Source organism: Amphiprion ocellaris, chromosome 7, assembly GCF_022539595.1.
Source record: "Amphiprion ocellaris isolate individual 3 ecotype Okinawa chromosome 7, ASM2253959v1, whole genome shotgun sequence".
In the NCBI taxonomy this organism is placed as follows: Eukaryota; Metazoa; Chordata; class Actinopteri; family Pomacentridae; genus Amphiprion; species Amphiprion ocellaris.
Window position 1 is genome coordinate 33,334,624 of NC_072772.1, and position 19,491 is coordinate 33,354,114.

Genomic DNA, 19,491 nt, shown 5'->3' on the forward strand with positions numbered 1-19,491 from the left:
AGATCAAAATGGGCTGAATGTGGCCCCTGAACTAAGACGAGTTTGACACCCCTGCCCTAGAGGTTTATTACGTAGTAAATTTATGATTTAGAGACGCTACAACTGCAAGCAACAGATGACATTTAACCCCATGAAATTGAGTTTTGCTGTCTGAAGTCTCCAAAGTGCTCTACAGGAAGAAAACCATTTAAGTCTTGAGCGATCACTGTGTTGTTATTCCATAGCGGCAGCAGAAAAATGACAGGAAATAAAGGAGAAAAGGATGCAACAAAGGTTTTTCTACCGGAGACATTGTGGTTTATTGTTGTCTGGGTCTCAGTCAATAAGCCGAGGGAAATGATTTTGAAATGGTGAAATTGAATGTCGGTCTTTATCCTGACTGTAAACGTTTACTTTTAGACCCACAACAGTCTATTGTGAGCTCAAATTCAGTTTTCTGAGCACCAGCTTAACTGTTGATACTGAGACCAATAAGCCTTTTCTGTTCGGGTGAATTCTGCAGCCTCCAGGGAACCACAGAGCTCCAACAAACTAACTAACCAACCAACCAACCAACCAACCATCCATTCATTCATGTGTCTGTCTATCCTTCTATCTATCTATCCATCTCAGTCAATAAGCCAAGTGAAATTATTTTGAAAAGGTAAAACTGAATGTCAGTCTTTATCCTGACTGTAAACGTTTAGGTGAACCTAAACTTTTATGCCCATAACGGTCTATTTTGAGCTCAAATTCAGTTTCTCTAGTACCAGCTTAACTGTTGACACTGAGACCAATAAGCCTTTTCTGTTCTGCAGCCTCTGGGGAACCACAGAGCTCCAGTCTTACTACTGCAGGGAGGAGCAGAGCTGACTAAAGTCTCTTCTCAAGTGGAGAAAGAAAGAAGAATATTGCTATTGATGTTCTAGTTTCTACAAAACATCACAAGTTCCCCGAGCAATGTGTAACCATGCCAAAACAAACCATAGCTCTACTGTAAGCAATGCAGAGTTTTTAGTTTCTTTACCTTCTACATGTTTACTGCATATGTGACACATTTGGTTTATCAAACACCTGATCCGGACGTATTAGTGAGGAGAAGTGTTCAAACTGCCAGCCTGTTTTTCCTGTTTGAATGCCTCTGTTAGCTCCTCATTTTACACAGCAAGAAGGAGAGGATGCTTCTGATTACAGCTGTGGGAGACCGGATTAAGAGATTCTCATTTAAACAACCCAAAATTAGCCCTACAAACTCCATCATTACTCACTTAAGGTGACAATTTAACAAGACTGCATCCAAGAAAAGCCAGATAATCATGAGCTGTACCTCCCAAAAACATAACTTATCAAACCTGATTCAACTTCTGTCATCTGACCAGTAGTTCCTGGGGATTTCCCAGCTCGACATCCTTTCTTTTTTCATTGCCGTTGCTGAACAAACTACGAAACATGATTTCAGTTTGGGTATGTGTGAGAGAGAACAGTGACCCCTCCGATACTGCTCTGGCATCCCTGGAATGTGCAGTGTGCCCAGCACCAGCAGCACAAACCTTGCTGACAGAAAATCTCTTTTCCGCTCACTGCAGACACATGAAAGCCTCGGGCGGTGCACACATGCAATCTAATACGGCGGCTCTGCCATAAATTCTACTTTTATGAAGCTTCGACACGTTCTCACTTTGTTGACGCTGCCATAAAGGTGACAGTTATAATTTAAATGCACTATTGTGGACATATTGTGGGGTGGGTTTGCATTATATTTAAATGTCTTGTCCACCACATTCACATACTTGAGCAGGGCAACATATTAGGAACAACATAAACTAGAATTATGATCTTTTGACCATTTTAGTGAAAAGTGGAGATGTCAAAGCTTCTTAACAGTTGAATTTAAGGCAGACCTGTCTTGTTGGGTTGCATAAAGAGTCCAATGAGTGCATAACGTTAAAAGAAATGTTAGGAAACAAGATATTTAGGAATTATGAGTACAAAAAAGTGGAGATTAAACCTCTTTGCTGCTTCACAGGTGAAACATGATTAACAGGAACCGGTTAAACTTAACACCAACAGAGACGCAGCAATGAAGACATGACATATAATAAGATCATTTAAGTAAAGCTAATGTTTCCAGAAGCTGTTTTTTCCTCCTGGATTTGCCATTAAGCCGAGCAGCGAGCTTACAGGGTCTTAGCAAAGAAACACGAAAAATTAGCTCGTCTGGACGCACAAAGAGGCGGATTTTAACTGTTTAACTACTTTAACAAGTGATTCACCGCCTTCCACGTTAACCACGTCTTTAACAACTGCTAATTTTACCTCTTACTGCGAGGGATTCTTCATACAATACGCCCAGACCCTGACAGAAGGAGCTGGTTCTGGTCTCCTCGGACCCTCACCGGACCGGAGAGCGGCTAACGTTAGCCGCCGTTAGCGACTCAACGGGGCGTCACAAGCTAACGCTCAGCGCGATTTAAGTTCATTTATTGGCTCACTCACCCGGAAAAGTGCCTGGAAAACTTTTCTCTGCCGCCTCCGAGGTGTGGAGATGAACTTCCGTGCGGTCAGAAGAGCATGAGCGGGGCTAACTTTGTGCAAACTGACTGACATCAGCCGAAGTCTCACTTTCTCGACGCCATGTTGAACAGAGGAAGCTAGTACATCCGGGAACCCGCGGCCAGAGATCTCCATGGCAACCGAGTCAGGGACGCTGGGAAACTAGTGTTTTTACACTAATTAATTAACATTTAGTTTAATTTTTCAACATTTTTCAACACTTTTATCTTTATTTTACTGCGCTATGATGCACCTTTTTTGTGTATTTAAGATATGAATATTTATATTAAATAATTTGCTATTATTTATTTTTTCTTCACTATAACCTTGCAATAAAACTTGGCTTTAAACGTGCTTTTTACACACACCTATAGTTGTACATAGCAGTTAAACTTTTATTTACCTCGAACAACCTGTTGCACTTCACTTAGAAATGTCCTCATTTTTACTGATATGAAGAGAAGTGACACTGACACAGTATGATCACTTTAACAGCATGAATGCAGTTTTAAAGAGTCGCTCTGGTACACTGATCATATTTAAACCTTAAAAAGCTCAAATTCAACTTATAATAAAAACCTGTCAGCTGATGATAGTCCAGTGTTTTCAGCTTTTGTTTACATTTATTAATTTAAAAAAGAACCTGTATGTCATCACTGCTCTTTCCACTTATGTTTACAAACAAACAAAACGATAAAATGTGCATTATTACTTTGGTACATTGCATAATATGTCCATATATTAATGTGTTTTTTCATATTTTTGCTTTTTTATAATGTTTATTTGTTTTTTTGCTGCTGCTTTTACTTTTATTTACTTAACTATAAGTAGCAATAAGGCAGCTCTGCATGTTTCTTCAGCTAAATTATCAATTTCTGTGACAGCAGTCGCCTTTTTGTGGGCAAAATTAAAACAATTTCCATTACAGGGGTACCATTGCTGCATCCTGGGCTTAGCTCCTCCCCCGACGACTGCGGTTGGTTTAAAGAAATAACCAGTCGCAAAAAACAGTTCACACCTTCATCACTGTTTCTATATTTACACTAGCATTCAAAAGTTTGGGTTCACTTAGAAATGTCCTTATTTTTGAAAGAAAAGCAGTTTTTTTTCAATGAAGATAAAATTAAATGAATGATAAATCCAGTGTAGACATTGTTCATGTGGTAAATGACTATTCTAGCTGGAAATGGCAGATTTTTAATGGAATATCTCCATAGAGGTACAGAGGAACATTTCCAGCAACCATCACTCCTGTGTTCTAATGCTACATTGTGTTATCTAATGGTGTTGAAAGGTTAATTGATGATTAGAAAACCTTTGTGCAATTATGTTAGCACATGAATAAAAGTGTGAGCTTTCAAAGGAAAACATGAAACTGCCTGGGTGACCCCAAACTTTTGAATGGTGACATATGATTATTTTCTGTAAGTACTTTGAGAGCAAAAAAACAAAACACCAAATTCTTTGTATATGTTTACATATTCAACCATAAAAGCTAAATCTGATCCTTTTCGAGGCTGTAGCACCGTTTTCCTTGACTGAAATAACGTTCTTAGCAGCCTGACACATTGCAATCCTAAGAATAGTTATGATTAGCCCCCAAGTAATTGCACATTTCCAGCTTACGTCAGAGTTAAATGAATATAAAATTTGAGATGCTGTGTTCCACAGACAACTACAGCAGTGGTTCTCAAACTGTGTGCTTTAGAATTAGTCTTATTAATGTGATTTACATAGATAGTAGTTTCATGAATTGCATTAAATAGTAGTATTGGGTGGCTGAGTTTTTAAATAATTCAGGAAAAGAGATGCACTAAAATTTTATTCATAGCCCATATTTTTTCTATTTACATCAATTTAGAATAAAACAATAAAATAGCATACATGATTAGAAATATGTAGTTATGGGAAGTATTTATACACATAATAACATCACTGTTGCAAATATCCTGTAAAAAAAAACACTTCATAAATCAAATAATTACCTATGACAGTGAATTTGGATCATAAAAGCTGAAACAGACATCAAATACTTACTTACACGAAAATTAAATTTGAATATTAATATTAATAATGTCATGTTATTTTGAATAACAGCGGGAGAAAAAATGGAAATAGAAAGAGAGTCTGTTTCTTTAAAAAAATTGTAAAATAATTCAGTCTATAAATGATGAAAATCTTTTGCTTTATATAAAGACAATTGCTGAATTCCTGTATTCTGAATAATTATTCTATTTCCAGCAGCAAGTTCTCCTTTATTTGAATTTAATATGCAATAATACAACTCTGTGCCACCTAATATAATATATGTATATGGAACAATAGGAATATTTGCTGTAATCTGTCTGTTTTTTTTAAATTTCTGATAAATTTAGCTCTAAAGGTTCAGTTAATACAATAAAATGATGAAAAGTGTTTACAGTTAACCTTAAAACAATGATTCAACAACTTGTGGTGCGCTCTCATAATGAAGGAATTTATTGATAAATGTATGACAATAGCCTTACTGTAAAAAAAGAGGAAGGAAATAAGAAAATATGCTCAAGAATGCAAAGAAATTAATCACATCTAATCTCAACTAAAGATAAAGACGTGGCTTTTAAAATTTTGCATCATTTTACTCACTTCTTGCATAAAAAGTTACATTTAGAGATGATTAAATTAAAAATATTTAGGGTCCGTGTATTGGATATTCCGTTCTGAAACGGGTACTGAAAAACAAAAAAGGAGTGGTTATTTGATCTTCGTTTTAAAATACAAAAATTAAAATTGAAATACAAGGCGTTTTTCCTTTTCATGATCAAAAAGGGATGCACGAAATTTTAAAAATGCTTTGATTTTCATTTTATATTTAGAATAACAAAAAAATAACATCAGTAAGAGACAGAAACGAAAAAACGTCCGTTTTTTTATTTTCTGAGACCGGAAGTGGTCATCAGCAAGTGTGGCGCCAAACGACAAGATTCTCAGAGGGCGGAGCAAGAGAGCAGCGATTGGTCAGACTGACTGAGAGCCAGAGAGCAGTGATTGGTCAGACCATAGACACTATAGAAGACAGCGCGCAAGCGTATCTAGTCTGCTATACATATCTATGGTTAGCACTAGTGATGGCTGATCGAGGCTTTGTTGAAGCTTCGACACTTCATTCAAAACATGGTTCATTACTCGAGGCCTCAATGACACACAGTGCTCGAGTAGGACATCTAGTGGTCAATAATATGAAGTGCAATCAAGACGTGGTCGTTGGTTCATGGATTGTTTTGGATTTGATTCGCCATGCACACATTCCTGTTTGACTACACTAGATGATTGTATGGGTTGTAGTGGACACAAAAATAATATTACTAGTAATAATAATGACAATAACTATTGAAGAGCACGTTTCTTATTTCTCATGTTTGTCTGTATCCCTATATACTCTTTGCTTATATTCTGTGTTATGAAACATTTAAACGGTGCTGCTACATTCATGAGATGCTCTACAAATACAGACTGATGTCATTTTCACATGGGGCTGGTGCAAATAAAGATTTTATGGATTATTATGGATTTTGGCAAAGTATGTCTTGGGGTTTATTGGTAAAGAGGTCAGTAAAGAGGGTGTGCTTATGTAACTGGTTATGAGGTTTTATTGAGAAATAATTTATCAACAGTTTTGGGACCACTGTTCCCTCTAAGCTGCGCGCGATACTTTTTTTTTTTTTTGCGCATTTATCATCTATTTTTTTGCCATTTTCGAGTTTTTTTTGAGTCTCGACTCGATCGTTTTTCTCAGGAGTTTGGACTTTATCCTTTGTGCTGGAGGGTTGAACCCTCAGTTCCAAGGCTTTCAAAGCCTCCAGACCTCCCGAGTCCTCAGGACCTGAGCTTTCACACAGTCTGAGGGCTGAAATTTTCCAAGTCCCACAGTAGTTCTCTGTTAGATTGAACTTCCAGACAGTCCAAGGACTGATCTTCTAAGTTCCTGAGTAGTTCTCTGTTAGTTTGAACCTTCAGACAGTCTGTAAATGTTTCGATTAAATCTTTAAGGTTTTTCTTTTTAAATGTTTTACCACCTTTTAATGTTTAATTTTCTTTTTAAATCCTTCATTGTATTTTCAGTGTAATTCCTATTTGAACTTTTATTGTCTTTAAGATATAATTTTCTAATTAAACATTTAATTTTTTAATTAAATGTTTCGTCTTTTTTGGCCTTTTATTGGATAGGTGTAGTGAGAGACAGACAGGAAACGGGGGAGAAGAGTCGGGAAAAGACTTTCAGCAAAGGGCCACTAGCGGGACTCGAACCCGGGACGCTGCGTCGGGGACCAGCCTCTGTACATGGATCACCCGCTTAACCTGTTGAGCTATATGGGTACCTGTGTTTTGTCTTTTTAAGGGTTTAATAATCTGATTAAATGTTTTGCATTTTTGAAAATGTTTAACATTCTTCTTGTTTAATTGTATTTTTTAAATGTTTAATGATGGATAATACTTTATCTGTAATTTCTAATATTTGTATTTTAAAAATTTTGTATAATTTCATACTGACATGTATTGTATCGTGTTGAATGATCTCATTCCATATTTTGTCTGTTTAATAGAGTTAAACATTAAATTACATTAAATTATATTAAACAGACAAAATATGGAATGAGATCATTCAACACGATACAATACATGTCAGTATGAAATTATACAAAATTTTTAAAATACAAATATTACAAATTACAGATGAAATACTTTCCATCATTAAACATTTAAAAAATACAATTAAACAAGAAGAATGTTAAACATTTTCAAAAATGCAAAACATTTAATCAGATTATTAAACCCTTAAAAAGACAAAACATTTAATTAAAAAATTAAATGTTTAATTAGAAAATTACATCATAAAGACAATAAAACTTCAAATAGGAATTAAACAGAAAATACAATGAAGCATTTAAAAAGAAAACTAAACATTAAAAGGTGGTATATGTACATATAATTTAATTGTATTTAATGTTTAACTCTATTAAACAGACAAAATATTGAATTAGATAATTCAACAACATACATGTCATTATGAAATTAAACAAAATTTTTAAAATACAAATATTAAAAATTACAGATAAAATATTTTCCATAATTAAACATTTAAAAAATAAAATTAAACAAGAATATTAAACATTTAAAAAAATGCAAAACATTTAATTAGATTATTAAACCTTTAAAAAGACAAAACATTTAATTAAAAAATTAAATGTTTAATTAGAAAATTACATCTTAAATTTCTTAAATCTTTTTAACAATAACATTTTTTAAAAGTTTTATTGTAGTATTTTTTTTTGTTTGATTTAATTGCTTTTTGTTATGTAGTTTATTTCTTTAATCTTCTTTTTCTGTCAAGATTTTAACCCCAACCTTAAAAATGAAATAAACCCTTAAATCACAATGAAAATACTTCTGTTGTCACAATCATGAGTTAGTCAATTATTTAGTTTATCAATTCAACTTTATTTGTTTAGCACCTTTTACACAGATGACAAAACTAAACAAGCAAAGAGAAAAAACTATGATTAAAACTCAAAAACATTTAATAAAAAAAAAAAAAAAAAAAAAAAAAAAAAACATTTAACATGGTAATAAAATGTGTTGTGTCCAGGGGATGGAGGGAGTTTATTGAAGTCTTCTTGGGCTCACATGGGAAATCATTTAAAATATAAACTTGACATTCAGTCTAAGGAAACTGCAGAGCGACAGAAGAACCAACAATATCTCCTGTTTTCTCCTTTAATGAGTCGACTCTTCTTGTGCTTTCAGACCAAAGAACTACAGACTCTTCACAACCTGCTCAAACTCTTGGTACAGGACCTCACCACACGGGTCAAGAAGGTTTCCATCTCATTTCTACTCTGAAGCTCACCTTCTCCTGCTCAAACTACTGACAAATGTTTCTGCTGCTCTAAAGTCTGGTCTCCAGAACTTCCTAAAAACTCTCAAAGTCTCTTCTGCTGCAGGTTGCTTTGTAGAACTGTTCCAGAAAACCTCACTAAACCACATGGAGGAGCCTCAAGATAGTCGTCCAAATGAAACCATACAAAAACCAAACTAGCACAACCTAAACACTAAAGTCTCCTGCAGCCTACCAGAGAACCTCTGAGAACAGAGAATCAGGACAGGAACTCTTACCTTCTGGACAACCAACGCTGGTTCACAAACAAGAATACAGAATGTGTCTGACCAAAAACCTCTAAAGACTCACTACAGCCAAGATAAAGACACAACTCAGCTGCATCAAATCCACTAATCACTGCACACATTAGCACCATGTGATAACTGTGGCTAAAGAACCACATTTACCAAGACAACTATCCAGTACAAAGCCCTAAAACACACCAAGAAACACATTAAAGTCTATTTTACTGCTGGAAGCTGCAAGCCAACGCCTAAAAAACAAACTAAAGCAATGGAGCCAAACCAGGTTCAGTGGTGAAGAGAAACAGAGGAAATGTTTGTCTGCAGCTAAATGAAGCAGGAAGATACTGAACTGCTCAGGTGTTCCTGATAACACCAAGCAGCTCAGGTGTTCCTGATAACACCAAGCAGCCACCTGGACAGCCAATAGGAACACAGCTCACTGGAAGTCCAGAGGGCTGGCTTAGTGAAGGAAATTTAGTTTAAAGTTGAAGCAGAAAGTTAACAAAGAAAGTTGAAAACCACCTTCTGATACCTGAAATCTCTGAGTTTTCACACAAAGAACACCTGAACATGTCAAACTGGTTCCATAGTAGAACCATCATTGTAAAAACCTCATAGTATGGTGTGTTGCTCAAAAAACATTAGGACCCGGCTGTCAGGGGACAAACATGTAAGAAACATGAGAACAGAGAGAACCCAACCAGTAGGTCACAGTTTATCATCATCTAATCATCTCCTGAAGTCCATATGGTGAGAGACATCAGTATCTGGTTGTTCATTTACCAGAGGATGCTTATAATCATGCTGATGTGGTCTGTACTCTACAGTATTTTAGTGACTCAATAAATGCCTAAGTTGTTTTTTTTAAAATGCTTTTTAGTTTTTAATAAACATTTAAGAGCCTATATGTAATCAATAAATGGCCTTTGCCTATCTTAAGAAAAATTCACTCAGAACTCTGATATGTTAACAGTACTAAATAAATCAATAAATACATGCATACACACAAAAATAAGTTAATACATTAACTGTGTTAAGATAAGATTTAGATTTAAAAAAAAGTTGTTCATGTTTTTGCAGAATCTAGTATTGCTCACTGGTTGGTCATTACATTTTATTAGTTTGATTTCACTGTTTAAAATGATGCCACCTCTTTTCAGACAGAACCTGTGATAATAAAACAATACAAAATTTTTAGTTCTGTGTTAATAAAGCACTTAAAGCTTTAAGTATGGCTAAATGCTTTTTTCAAAATTAAATATATCACTCCTTAGGTGGTAGTGGCCCCAAGTTCAGTAAAGTTGGAAAGATATTCACAAATTCGGGCTTCCAGCATCAATAACTCGTTAGATATAGGTTGTCAAAACATAAACGGTGCCTCTTTCCCATTGTTGCAAGGCAGACAATGTGCTACAAGCCCAGTTTTATCAAAAGTAGCTGTCTTTCAAGCTACAGGAATAACATTGGTGTCTATGGAGTGAACAGGGTCCATCTGCAATTTGCAAAACCGCTGCAACAGTAAAGAGAGACAAATATTCAATAACTTCACTCTTATACATTGTAGTGTCACTAAAATCACTGCAGCCTTCAACTGGCTCCTGTTGACAAAGTGTTTTAACAGAAATGTAAATGCTGTAATTTGATTCTTTTAATGAACCATGTAACTTGAATGGATGTGATGCTGGTGTGACCACAGTGCACACGTCTGATGTTGCTCACAGTGGTCCAAGGGACGCTCAGGGAGTTTGTGTGTTTGCTCAGACTCAGGAAAAATTACAGGGAACATTGTTTGGGACTCAAGCAGTTCCTTCTTTTACTCACTATCTCCCCAGCCTTAGAAAAAAAAAACCTGTTCACACGGCACAGATGAGGCTGAGGTACACAGGAAATGTTTGGCTCCATTGTACAAGTTTGGGTAAACGGTTTTGTGGGTTGCCCAGTAAGCCAGTGGGTCTGCCGTTCTTTCTACAATTGCATTCGCTGCGGCGCTTTGCATTTGCCAGGCTCTACTTGCGTCTTCGTCTAATGGGCTCCACAGTTGAACTGAAAAATATTGAAGATCATCATCATCATCACCAGAAATGTCAGTCATTCCCTATTCAGAAGAGAAAAAGAATACCTGTGGAAGGTGCTGCTGGTGGTGGAGGACGAGGCTGTGGTGGTGCTTGTGAGGTAGATGACTGCTGCTTGGTATTCTTTATGTTAATTGTTGTGCATTCTGTTATTAAAGGTTCTTTCACACTGGCTGCCACTCTGATTGGTGAATCCAAAAGTTTTGAACTGCATAGCCACAAGTGTAGCAACAGTCAGTGAACTGTTCTTTTCTTTGGTCTGTAGTCTGTCAACTAAGCACCTGACAAGGTTCTGTGCCAGGTGTTGTGGCATGGGGGTGGTGAGTTGGGAATATATATATATATATATATATATATATATATATACATATACATATACATATACATATACATATACATATACATATACATATATATATATATATATATATATATATATATATTCTCTACGAAATACGAAATCTGACATACTACTAACTCTCAAAGCAAAAACAACAGCAAAAAAACCAATCTATTCTGCGAAAAACAATTCAAATGAACAACACTAAATAGGGATCTCCTATCCCGGAACACTCGATCCCGCTGAGTGATTCACATAACAAACCGAACCAATCAGGTGATTCGAAGCAGTTGAGTGCTTCAAACGTCACTGAAGTGAGTCAAACGTCACGAGTCACGTGACCAAACCACGCCTCGGCACAGTGGCTCGATACGTTTGCTTCATGAGCTACAGCGCATGTGTCGAAGCCTCGGGTATCAGAGGACCATCACTACATGCCACTATAAACAAGTAATATACTTAAATAGTGTCTGCTTTTCTGATAGCAGAGACCAGAGGGGGAAATGGAAACAAATTGGGGAGAGATTTGAGATTTGTAGCTTGATTGCTTGATTGAGGTCAGGTTCTGGCTTTCTGTAAAGTGCTTAGATACTTTTAATTGTAATAAGGGATATATAAATTAAAATTTATTGTGCTTTTGCCTATCTTCTTGTTTGTGACGTGTGTGTGGGTACCAGTGACAACCTGTAAAAGCAAAAGTAGGGGACAACATTTCATTTGTTTTTATTCAAAAGATATAAATTTTTTTCCACAGTGCTGGGATCCAGGACGGCATCTTTTTTTGGGACAATATTCCTCTAGCTCCTTGGAACACACAGAACACTTCACCTTTTAAAATACCAGAAAAAAAAAAATAGAACAAGCGGTGTGTGGTGTTGTCGCAGTTATTTCATATTACACTTCACTTGTTATGTGCCTACTTTATTAGGAGAAAATCAGGTCAAAGTGTTCCCAGACAGAGTAGAATTTCTCTTTTCTGGCTGGTTCTATAAAAAAAAAAGAGTCTCAAACCGATTGAATGCAAAGATACAGCAGGTAAAAATCCACAAATGTGAACGGGGAATCCATTGCGTTTCGCTGCACCTTATATTTTGAATTGCACGTCAAACCTGCGAACCACTTCCTGAACCAGTCACGCGGTACGACCGGCTTGCGAGGCTTCGAACGTCATCATTTTGGCTCCTCCTCTAAATGAAGCAAGCCTCGATACGCGCTTCGTGGACACGCCCCCTCCATTACTCGACACACGCTTCGAAGCCTCGGCACATCTCGTAACATCACTTATCTGGTAGCATCTCTGGCTGCTGTTGACCTTGTTTTTAGAGTAAAACACGGTAAGAAGATAAATACTTCTAACCAGTAGCGTTGTCTTGTTGTACGTTAAGTCAGCGACTTGTGAAGAGTTGTGTTTTGTCGTGTTTGAGCAGTTGGTCCGGACGCGTTAGCTAGCTAAGCGGCTAAGTTAGCTAGCGGGCTAATTAACACAGGTGGCTAACTTACCGCTGAACACCTGTTAGTTGCTGCAGCAGCTGTCCTCATTATTAGAATGAAATTCTCAACCTGTATTTCTCTGCTGTGTATTTTAGCTTTTGAAAAAGTTATTTTACTTTAAGGTTAACTGAAACCCGTTCAGCTGCACTGAAGTTTCACATTCAGCTTGTTTGAATTAAACCGCGCTTAACTTAACATTAGTTAGGTAAAGTTGGCAAGATATTCACAGATTTGGACTTCCGGGATCAATAACTCATGAGATATACGTTGTAAAAACATAAACAATGTCAACAACATCAATGTTATTTCTGCAGCTTGAAAGACAGCGACTTTTGATAAAACTGGCCTTGTAGCACATTGTCTAGCTTACAACGATTTGAAAGAGGCATTGTTTATGTTTTTACAACGTATATCTCATGAGTTATTGATGCCGGAAGTCCGAATCTGTGAATATCTTTCCAACTTTACCTAACTCTTAACATTGCGCAACATTACCTCTCTGAATCTCCATAATTTCATTAAATTCCTTCTCTCTTCCACTGCTCAAGTTCAATCCAGTATATAAAATGACATTAATAGTGAATAAACTAACAACCAGCCATTGTATTTATTTATTATTGCATGTATTTGTAGTAAAACATGAGTTGAAACATCCTACTTTTGGATCTAGAACTGCACAAGCCGTTCATTTTCAGTCACCTGATGAGTTAAACTCCCCTTTTTATGTGAGGTTGAAGCAGAAAGTCTGAGTTAACAAAGAAAGTTGTTTATAATTTGTGATACCTGCTATCTCTGACTGAGGCTTTAGTTTTTGTTGAGCAGATTTACACGTAGAAACTTTGTTCAGGAAGATTTCTCAGTAGCTCAGAGGACAGGCTGCTTTTTACACAACCTTGTAAGAGAATGTCTGTCAATGCTTTCAGCAGAATTTAACAACACAACACTTCCTAAACAGATATTTAGAGGCTGTGAGGTTGAACGTTTGAGAGTATATCAGTGTGTTTGTTTGTGGTCTTTCTGTTTCTAGGTGGAAGCTGAATTAGTGAGGATGACTCCTGCTCCTGTCATCTCTAAGCTCCTCACACATCTTTACCTGCACATGAGGAAAATCACTCCTGTAGAATGCAGGTATGTTTGTCATTATTATAAAAAGATGTTGCCTGGTGAACTGTCAGAAACCCATTATACACAGTCAGCCAAAATAATGTTTACACACATCAGGAAAAGAAAAACTTGCATAAATATTTCAATACCAAATTTATTCAGACATCATGAGATTAATAAAAGTTATCTTTGGCCACTACAATTACAAGAGGTGCTCAAAGTGGTGGCCACTGGCTTCCAGACATTTCTGTTGTGTTGTAGACGTCACTTGTTGATGCTCCATTCATGAGGGTAGCGCCATCTGTTGGGAAAACATCGTACAACAGGACACAGAGTTATCATGATTTGATCAAACTTAGAAAGAGGAATCTATATGTGTAGAAGTACTTATACAAATGAAATATTTATAAAAGTTTTTCTTTTCCTGATGTGTGTACATTATTTTGGCTGACTCTGACTCTGTGAACTTAATGAGAACAAAACTGTCATTTAATTGTTGCTCTGAAAGCTTCTTTAGTGAAAACCAGCTGGTGTTCTGCTTTGAAACAAACTGCTGTTGAGGTCTGTGTTTTTAGGTTTAACCCCACAGTTTCTGAATGAACTGATAGTTTGTTTTTTTTTCCTGATCAATGTGGAAGTTATGATTGATGGTAACATTTACTGATCATATAATCAGCATGACAATATAACAGTGTAACATTCTGACCTCCTGACTAATACTGTGTTGGTCCCTTTACGCTGCTAAAACTCCTCTGACCCCGTGGTTCATCAGAACCTCTGGGGATGTCCTGTGGATTCTGTGGATCCTGTGGGTTGCAGGGTGGATCCTACCTAGACCAGGCTGATCCTGGACCATCCCACAGATGCTCCATCAGATCTGGATGTGGGGAGTGTGGAACCCAGGTGAACAGCTTAGCTCTGTCGTGTTCCTCAGACCACTCCTGAGTAGTTTTAGTTTGTCCTGCTGAGGGTGGCAGCTGGCATCAAGGACTGCTGTTGCCATGGAGACTAGGGGGTTGTTTGTCCTGCAGTGTTTAGGTGGTGGTACATGTCAAACATCCACATGAACGTCAAGGTTTCCCAGCAGAACGTTGCATTAGAACAAGATGATGGATGTTGTTCTCTTCAGCTGTCAGTGGTCAGAATGTTGTGGCTGATCGGTGGATCTGTCTGCCTTTACTCTGACATCCAGAGTTATACAAAAGTGTAGTATGTGTGCAGTGCAGAAGAGATTTACTCTATTGGATGCATTTTTTTTCCCCCTTTTTTTAAGGGAGAGCATTTTTTTTATCCACCTGAAGAAGACCTAATCTTTCCCTTCAAAGGATAGTTAATAATTACTACGGCTTCCATAGTGGTCCCATCAGAGAAAATCATATCCATATACAGATTTTTATTCATTCCAGGGCTGGTTCAGTAAAGATTATAATAATAACTACATCAGATAATTCTTGGTCGCAGTTGGAATTTTGCAGCCTGAGAGATGGTTGAGAAGGTTTGCAGTTCTTGTTTTAGCAAAATATGTTATAATAGAAGATCTTTTTTGTCATTGTACATGAAATTATCTGCAAACCAGCAAAGTCCATCAGTCTGAGGTATCTAAAAATAAATAAGTAAAGAAAAATGCTTCTAAAGCCAATAATAAACAGAATATTTTGAGGGAATATTCTAAAAAGGAAAGAAAAGCTCCATTCTCACTCCTCTCAGGATAAACTGTCATTAAAATTGACTTTAAATTTAGCTTCAACACAAGATAAAAACATTTACTTTCATTACTGATGTCAAGTTTTAATAAAGTTCATGCTACTTTTATAAAATGATGAAAGTGAATAAATCGTATTTCTGTGATCTGTGTTTGATTTCTGTCTTTTCTCCTGTCATCCAGATGTTCAGAAGGAGATGATGCCACATCTGGTCCAGCTGATGGAAGGTCTTGAAGTTCTCTGACTGGCCTCGACTGAAGATGGTCGTCTCACTGGATTTAAGGTTCAGATGCTCAGTAACAAACTCCACCAATGAGCCAACAGGGAAGCTTTAGGTTTATTAAATGTTGCTATGAAGGTTTCACTGTTTTTCTTTGTGAATGCAATGTGCTCCAACTGAAACTTGAATTAGAACTTAGAAGTAAATCCTTCCATCTGAAAGGTTTTAGTTGCATTAATAACCTCATAACATTCTAATTTTTATTCCAGTCTTGGTTGGAAATAGAATCTCTGTATTGATTCAGGTAAAAACTGAACTTCACAGCATGTTGGAGCAAAACAACCAGATGAAAACTGTGATGGTGTTGGATTGTCAGACCGTAATGTTGCAGCTCAAAGCAGCTTTTCTATCTCAGTTCATTCTGACATTCAGCTATGAATCAACACAGCAGATGGTGATCCATGCTGTGGAAGTCTCACATCTCCTGATTTAATGGAGCTGCTTTGCACTTTTTACACTGTTTATTCACCAACACTTTATTTAATAAAAGTCCCATCGAGTTTTTATGAGGAATGTGATGTTTTAATTTCTTTGTGAATAACTGCAGTCTAATGGAACAACTGGAGTTGTAACATCTGTCCTGATATTGATCATGAAGTATTGATCAGAATACTTATGGTCAGCAGTCATCCCTGAAGTTTTACATTAAAATCTTTACTTGTGTTGTGAACTTTGGTAAGAAGCAGAAACGTTAGCGTTGCCATGGATACATGAGTGTTAAATTCTGTCCATGTTTCCATTTTGGGAAATTCAGTCCAGCAGATGAGTTTGTTTTAACTGCCAGCTACCATTCAGTCTGAGATATTAAGAATAAATAAATATGCATAATGTGGAAATTAACAGAGTTTATTTTTATTTATTCCTACAGCTGGTGCTGGTAAAGTTCCAGAATGTGGAGGAATTTAGGATCACAATAACAGACAATAATATTATCTGAAAGTCGGGTTATTGTTGTTTATCAGCACAATACAAAAAGATTCATGTTAGAAATATTCCAGTTAAGACTCTAGAATATCATGATTTATGTAAATTTACCTCAATAATATGAATGTTCAGGTTAAGATTGTACAATGATATTTATTATGTAAGTTTAGCTGATTAAAGTTTATGACTCTGCACTAAAATATTATTTAAATCGACATCATTATTATAATATTTAGGGTCAGACCCTACAGTATTGAGATTAAGAAATCAAATATTCTATAAAATGTAAATACACTGAACTCATTTGGATGTATTTAAGTGAGACTCTACAATATTATTTGACACAAATCTATCTAAATCAAAATTTTAATCATTTTTACTCCAAACATTTACTGGACTGATTTAAACATTAAAATCACTCCTTTCTAATCCTCTGCTGTACGTTCAAACCTGAGGCCTTAAATAGAAACACACAAGTATCTGATTGAAGGAACTTCTGCAGAGTCCTGGTTCCAGAACATGATGATAGAATTATAGACAAACTTTAACAAAAGCTGCCTGAGAGTTTACAGCTTTTTATGTTGGATTTCTTCAGTAATTTAATAAGAATTATCAGCAATAATCAAGTGTTCATTTGATGAACTTGATTTCCTAAAACATCCAGAATTGGAGCTCATATCTTTGGCAGCTGTAAAGTTTCTGCTCCTTCAAAGTTCACAACACAATGAATGAATTCCTAAAACACTCTCAATGCTGGAGAGCGTTTGATGCTGAAGCAGTGATCAGTTTTTCTGTTTCTTCTCTGGAGATGCACAATGAGGGACGTCTGCAGAGACTGAGAAAGAGTCTCACCACATCCTGACATGAGGAAAAAGACTTTATTGAAGACTACAATGAGAAAAACTATCAGACAGCAGACGGCTGCATTCAAGGTGAGCTCTGAACATTTGATCTGGAACAGGAATTCAATAACGGCAGCATGAGCTTCATTTCAGTCTGTAGCTGCTGAATTCATGGATGAATCATCTGGCACTAGAGAGGAAGACCATCAAACATCCATGTCAGCTGATGGAGGTCCAAGAGTCTCACCCAACAACCAACCTACAGAGTGAAGACCTCAAATCTGATTGGACGGCCTCCTATTCAGCCACGTGTGAACAAATGCCTCTAAGCTGATTTGTTTTCTAAAATAAATCTAGTTTGAGTCCTAATCTATGCCTGTGTGTTTGCTTCTTTACACCCCTGTTAACAGTTTAGGCTGTTAGATTGTTCCAGATAAGACAAGTACAAGATTCTTCAGAGCCGTTCTACCATGAGCCTGACAGGAAGAACTCCAACAGCTACTGAATGTTCCTGTGGTTCCCTCAAGGCTACAGGAGGAGTCCTACGAGGACGAGCCGGTCCACCTGATGGAGTCCAGTCGCTGTGGTTCAAAGCCAACACGGACTACGTGGACTTCTACTGGACCACATGGAGGCCTTCAAACCGGACCAACAAGTTCAGCGACTCCCCGACTCGTGGGTCTGAGGACGCCGCTGAGCCTCAGCCCAGCCGGCCTCCTGTCTGTGGGTGTTTGAGTGCTGAGAGGTTTGTGGATGCATGTGAACGTTCTGTGTTGAAACAGCAGCTTTGGACTCAGTAACGCCAGGAAAAACCAAGAGCTCCTTTATTTGTAACTTCCACTAAAAAAACCTGATGAAAATAAGTTCGCCAGGGTTCTGACTGATAACAGATTATTAAATCATGAAAATAACAGTTTAAATATTCTTTTAAACAATCCTTTTAGGTTTACATTTCCTTTACACTGACTTCTTGGTATATGTACAAGTATTTTGGGTGGAATATACCATTAAGCCCAATGTTCAAGGGTTCTTCTGGGAATATACCATTAAACCAACCTTTTAGGTAAATGTTCCAGGATGTTGGGTAGAATATACCATCAGATCAACCTTTTAGGTCTACAGTGGAAGATTTTAGAGTAGAATATTATTCCAAACCATCCTTTAGGCCTACATTTAAGGTGGAATACTCCTTTACACCAAGATTTTCTGGTCTACATTGAAGGATTTTAGGTGGAATATTCCTTTGAACGAACTTTTTAAGTTTATGTTCAAGGATGTTGGGTGGAATATACCATCAGACCAACCTCCAAGGTCTACAGTAGTGAATTTTAGGTGGAATATACCATTAAACTCACCTTTTAGGTCGACATTGGGGGATTTTAGGTGGAATTTTCTTCCAAACCATCTTTTAGTCTACATGTAAGGATGTTTAGGATGGTATATTCTTCCAAACCAACTTCTCAGGTCTACATTTCAGGTGGAATATTCCTCCATACTAACTTTTTTGGTCAACATTGAAGGATTTTTTCTAAACCACCCTTTCGGGTCTATATTTGAGGTTTTAGGTGGAATATTCCTTTTAACCAGCCCCTCAGGTCTCTTTGAGGATTTTGGATGGAATACTCAGTTAAACCAACATTTCAGGTGCATGTCCGAGGATTTTTGGTGGAATGTTCCTTTAAGGTGGATGTTTGAGGACCTTGTAGATGGAATACTTCCTGAAACTAACCTTTAGGTCAACATTCAAAGATTTAAGGTGGAATATTCCTTTAAACCAACCTAAATTTCATGTTTCGATCATTATCAAGTGAGAAACCTCAATCCAGACTCCTCATAATGACGTTTGAGATTTGTGCTGCTATTATTTGTTTAGTCCAGACTAAATGACAGAAATCCACAACTGTTATTTTATTTCAGGACTCGGTTATTAAATGTCAAAACAATCCATGTGACTCTAAAAACTCAACAGTTTTACAAACTCTAAGATTAAACTCTCCACAAGGATCCAAAATAAGTTGGATTTCTACATGAGAGCTTTAAT

The 19,491-nt window shown here is 36.8% G+C and overlaps 2 protein-coding genes and 1 long non-coding RNA gene across 8 annotated transcripts in view; 1 reads left to right on the forward strand and 2 right to left on the reverse strand.

The window, feature by feature from the left end:
- The window catches only part of pak4 (p21 protein (Cdc42/Rac)-activated kinase 4), a 56,207-nt gene extending 53,581 nt beyond the window's left edge, over window positions 1-2,626 (reverse strand). The window contains exon 1 of one of the 2 annotated variants that reach the window (XM_023292608.3): window positions 2,476-2,626. The gene's annotated coding sequence lies outside the window, so the exon portion shown is untranslated. Of the gene's footprint in view, window positions 1-2,295; window positions 2,402-2,475 lie in introns of those variants that run through there. The other variant, XM_023292610.3, reaches the window with a different exon arrangement.
- The window catches only part of klc3 (kinesin light chain 3), a 248,905-nt gene extending 229,467 nt beyond the window's left edge, over window positions 1-19,438 (forward strand). Inside the window, exons 15-17 of one of the 5 annotated variants that reach the window (XR_008602216.1) lie at window positions 13,625-13,725; window positions 15,587-17,540; window positions 17,861-18,032. Coding sequence is in view for 1 of the 5 variants with exons in the window: in XM_055011986.1 (XP_054867961.1) it covers window positions 17,978-18,018 (41 nt within the window). In the remaining 4 variants the exon portion in view is untranslated. Of the gene's footprint in view, window positions 1-13,624; window positions 13,726-15,586; window positions 17,824-17,860 lie in introns of those variants that run through there. The other 4 variants (XR_008602213.1, XR_008602215.1, XR_008602212.1 and 1 more) reach the window with 4 other exon arrangements.
- The window catches only part of LOC129349276 (uncharacterized), a 109,827-nt gene that overhangs the window by 85,590 nt on the left and 4,746 nt on the right, over window positions 1-19,491 (reverse strand). The window lies entirely within an intron of this gene.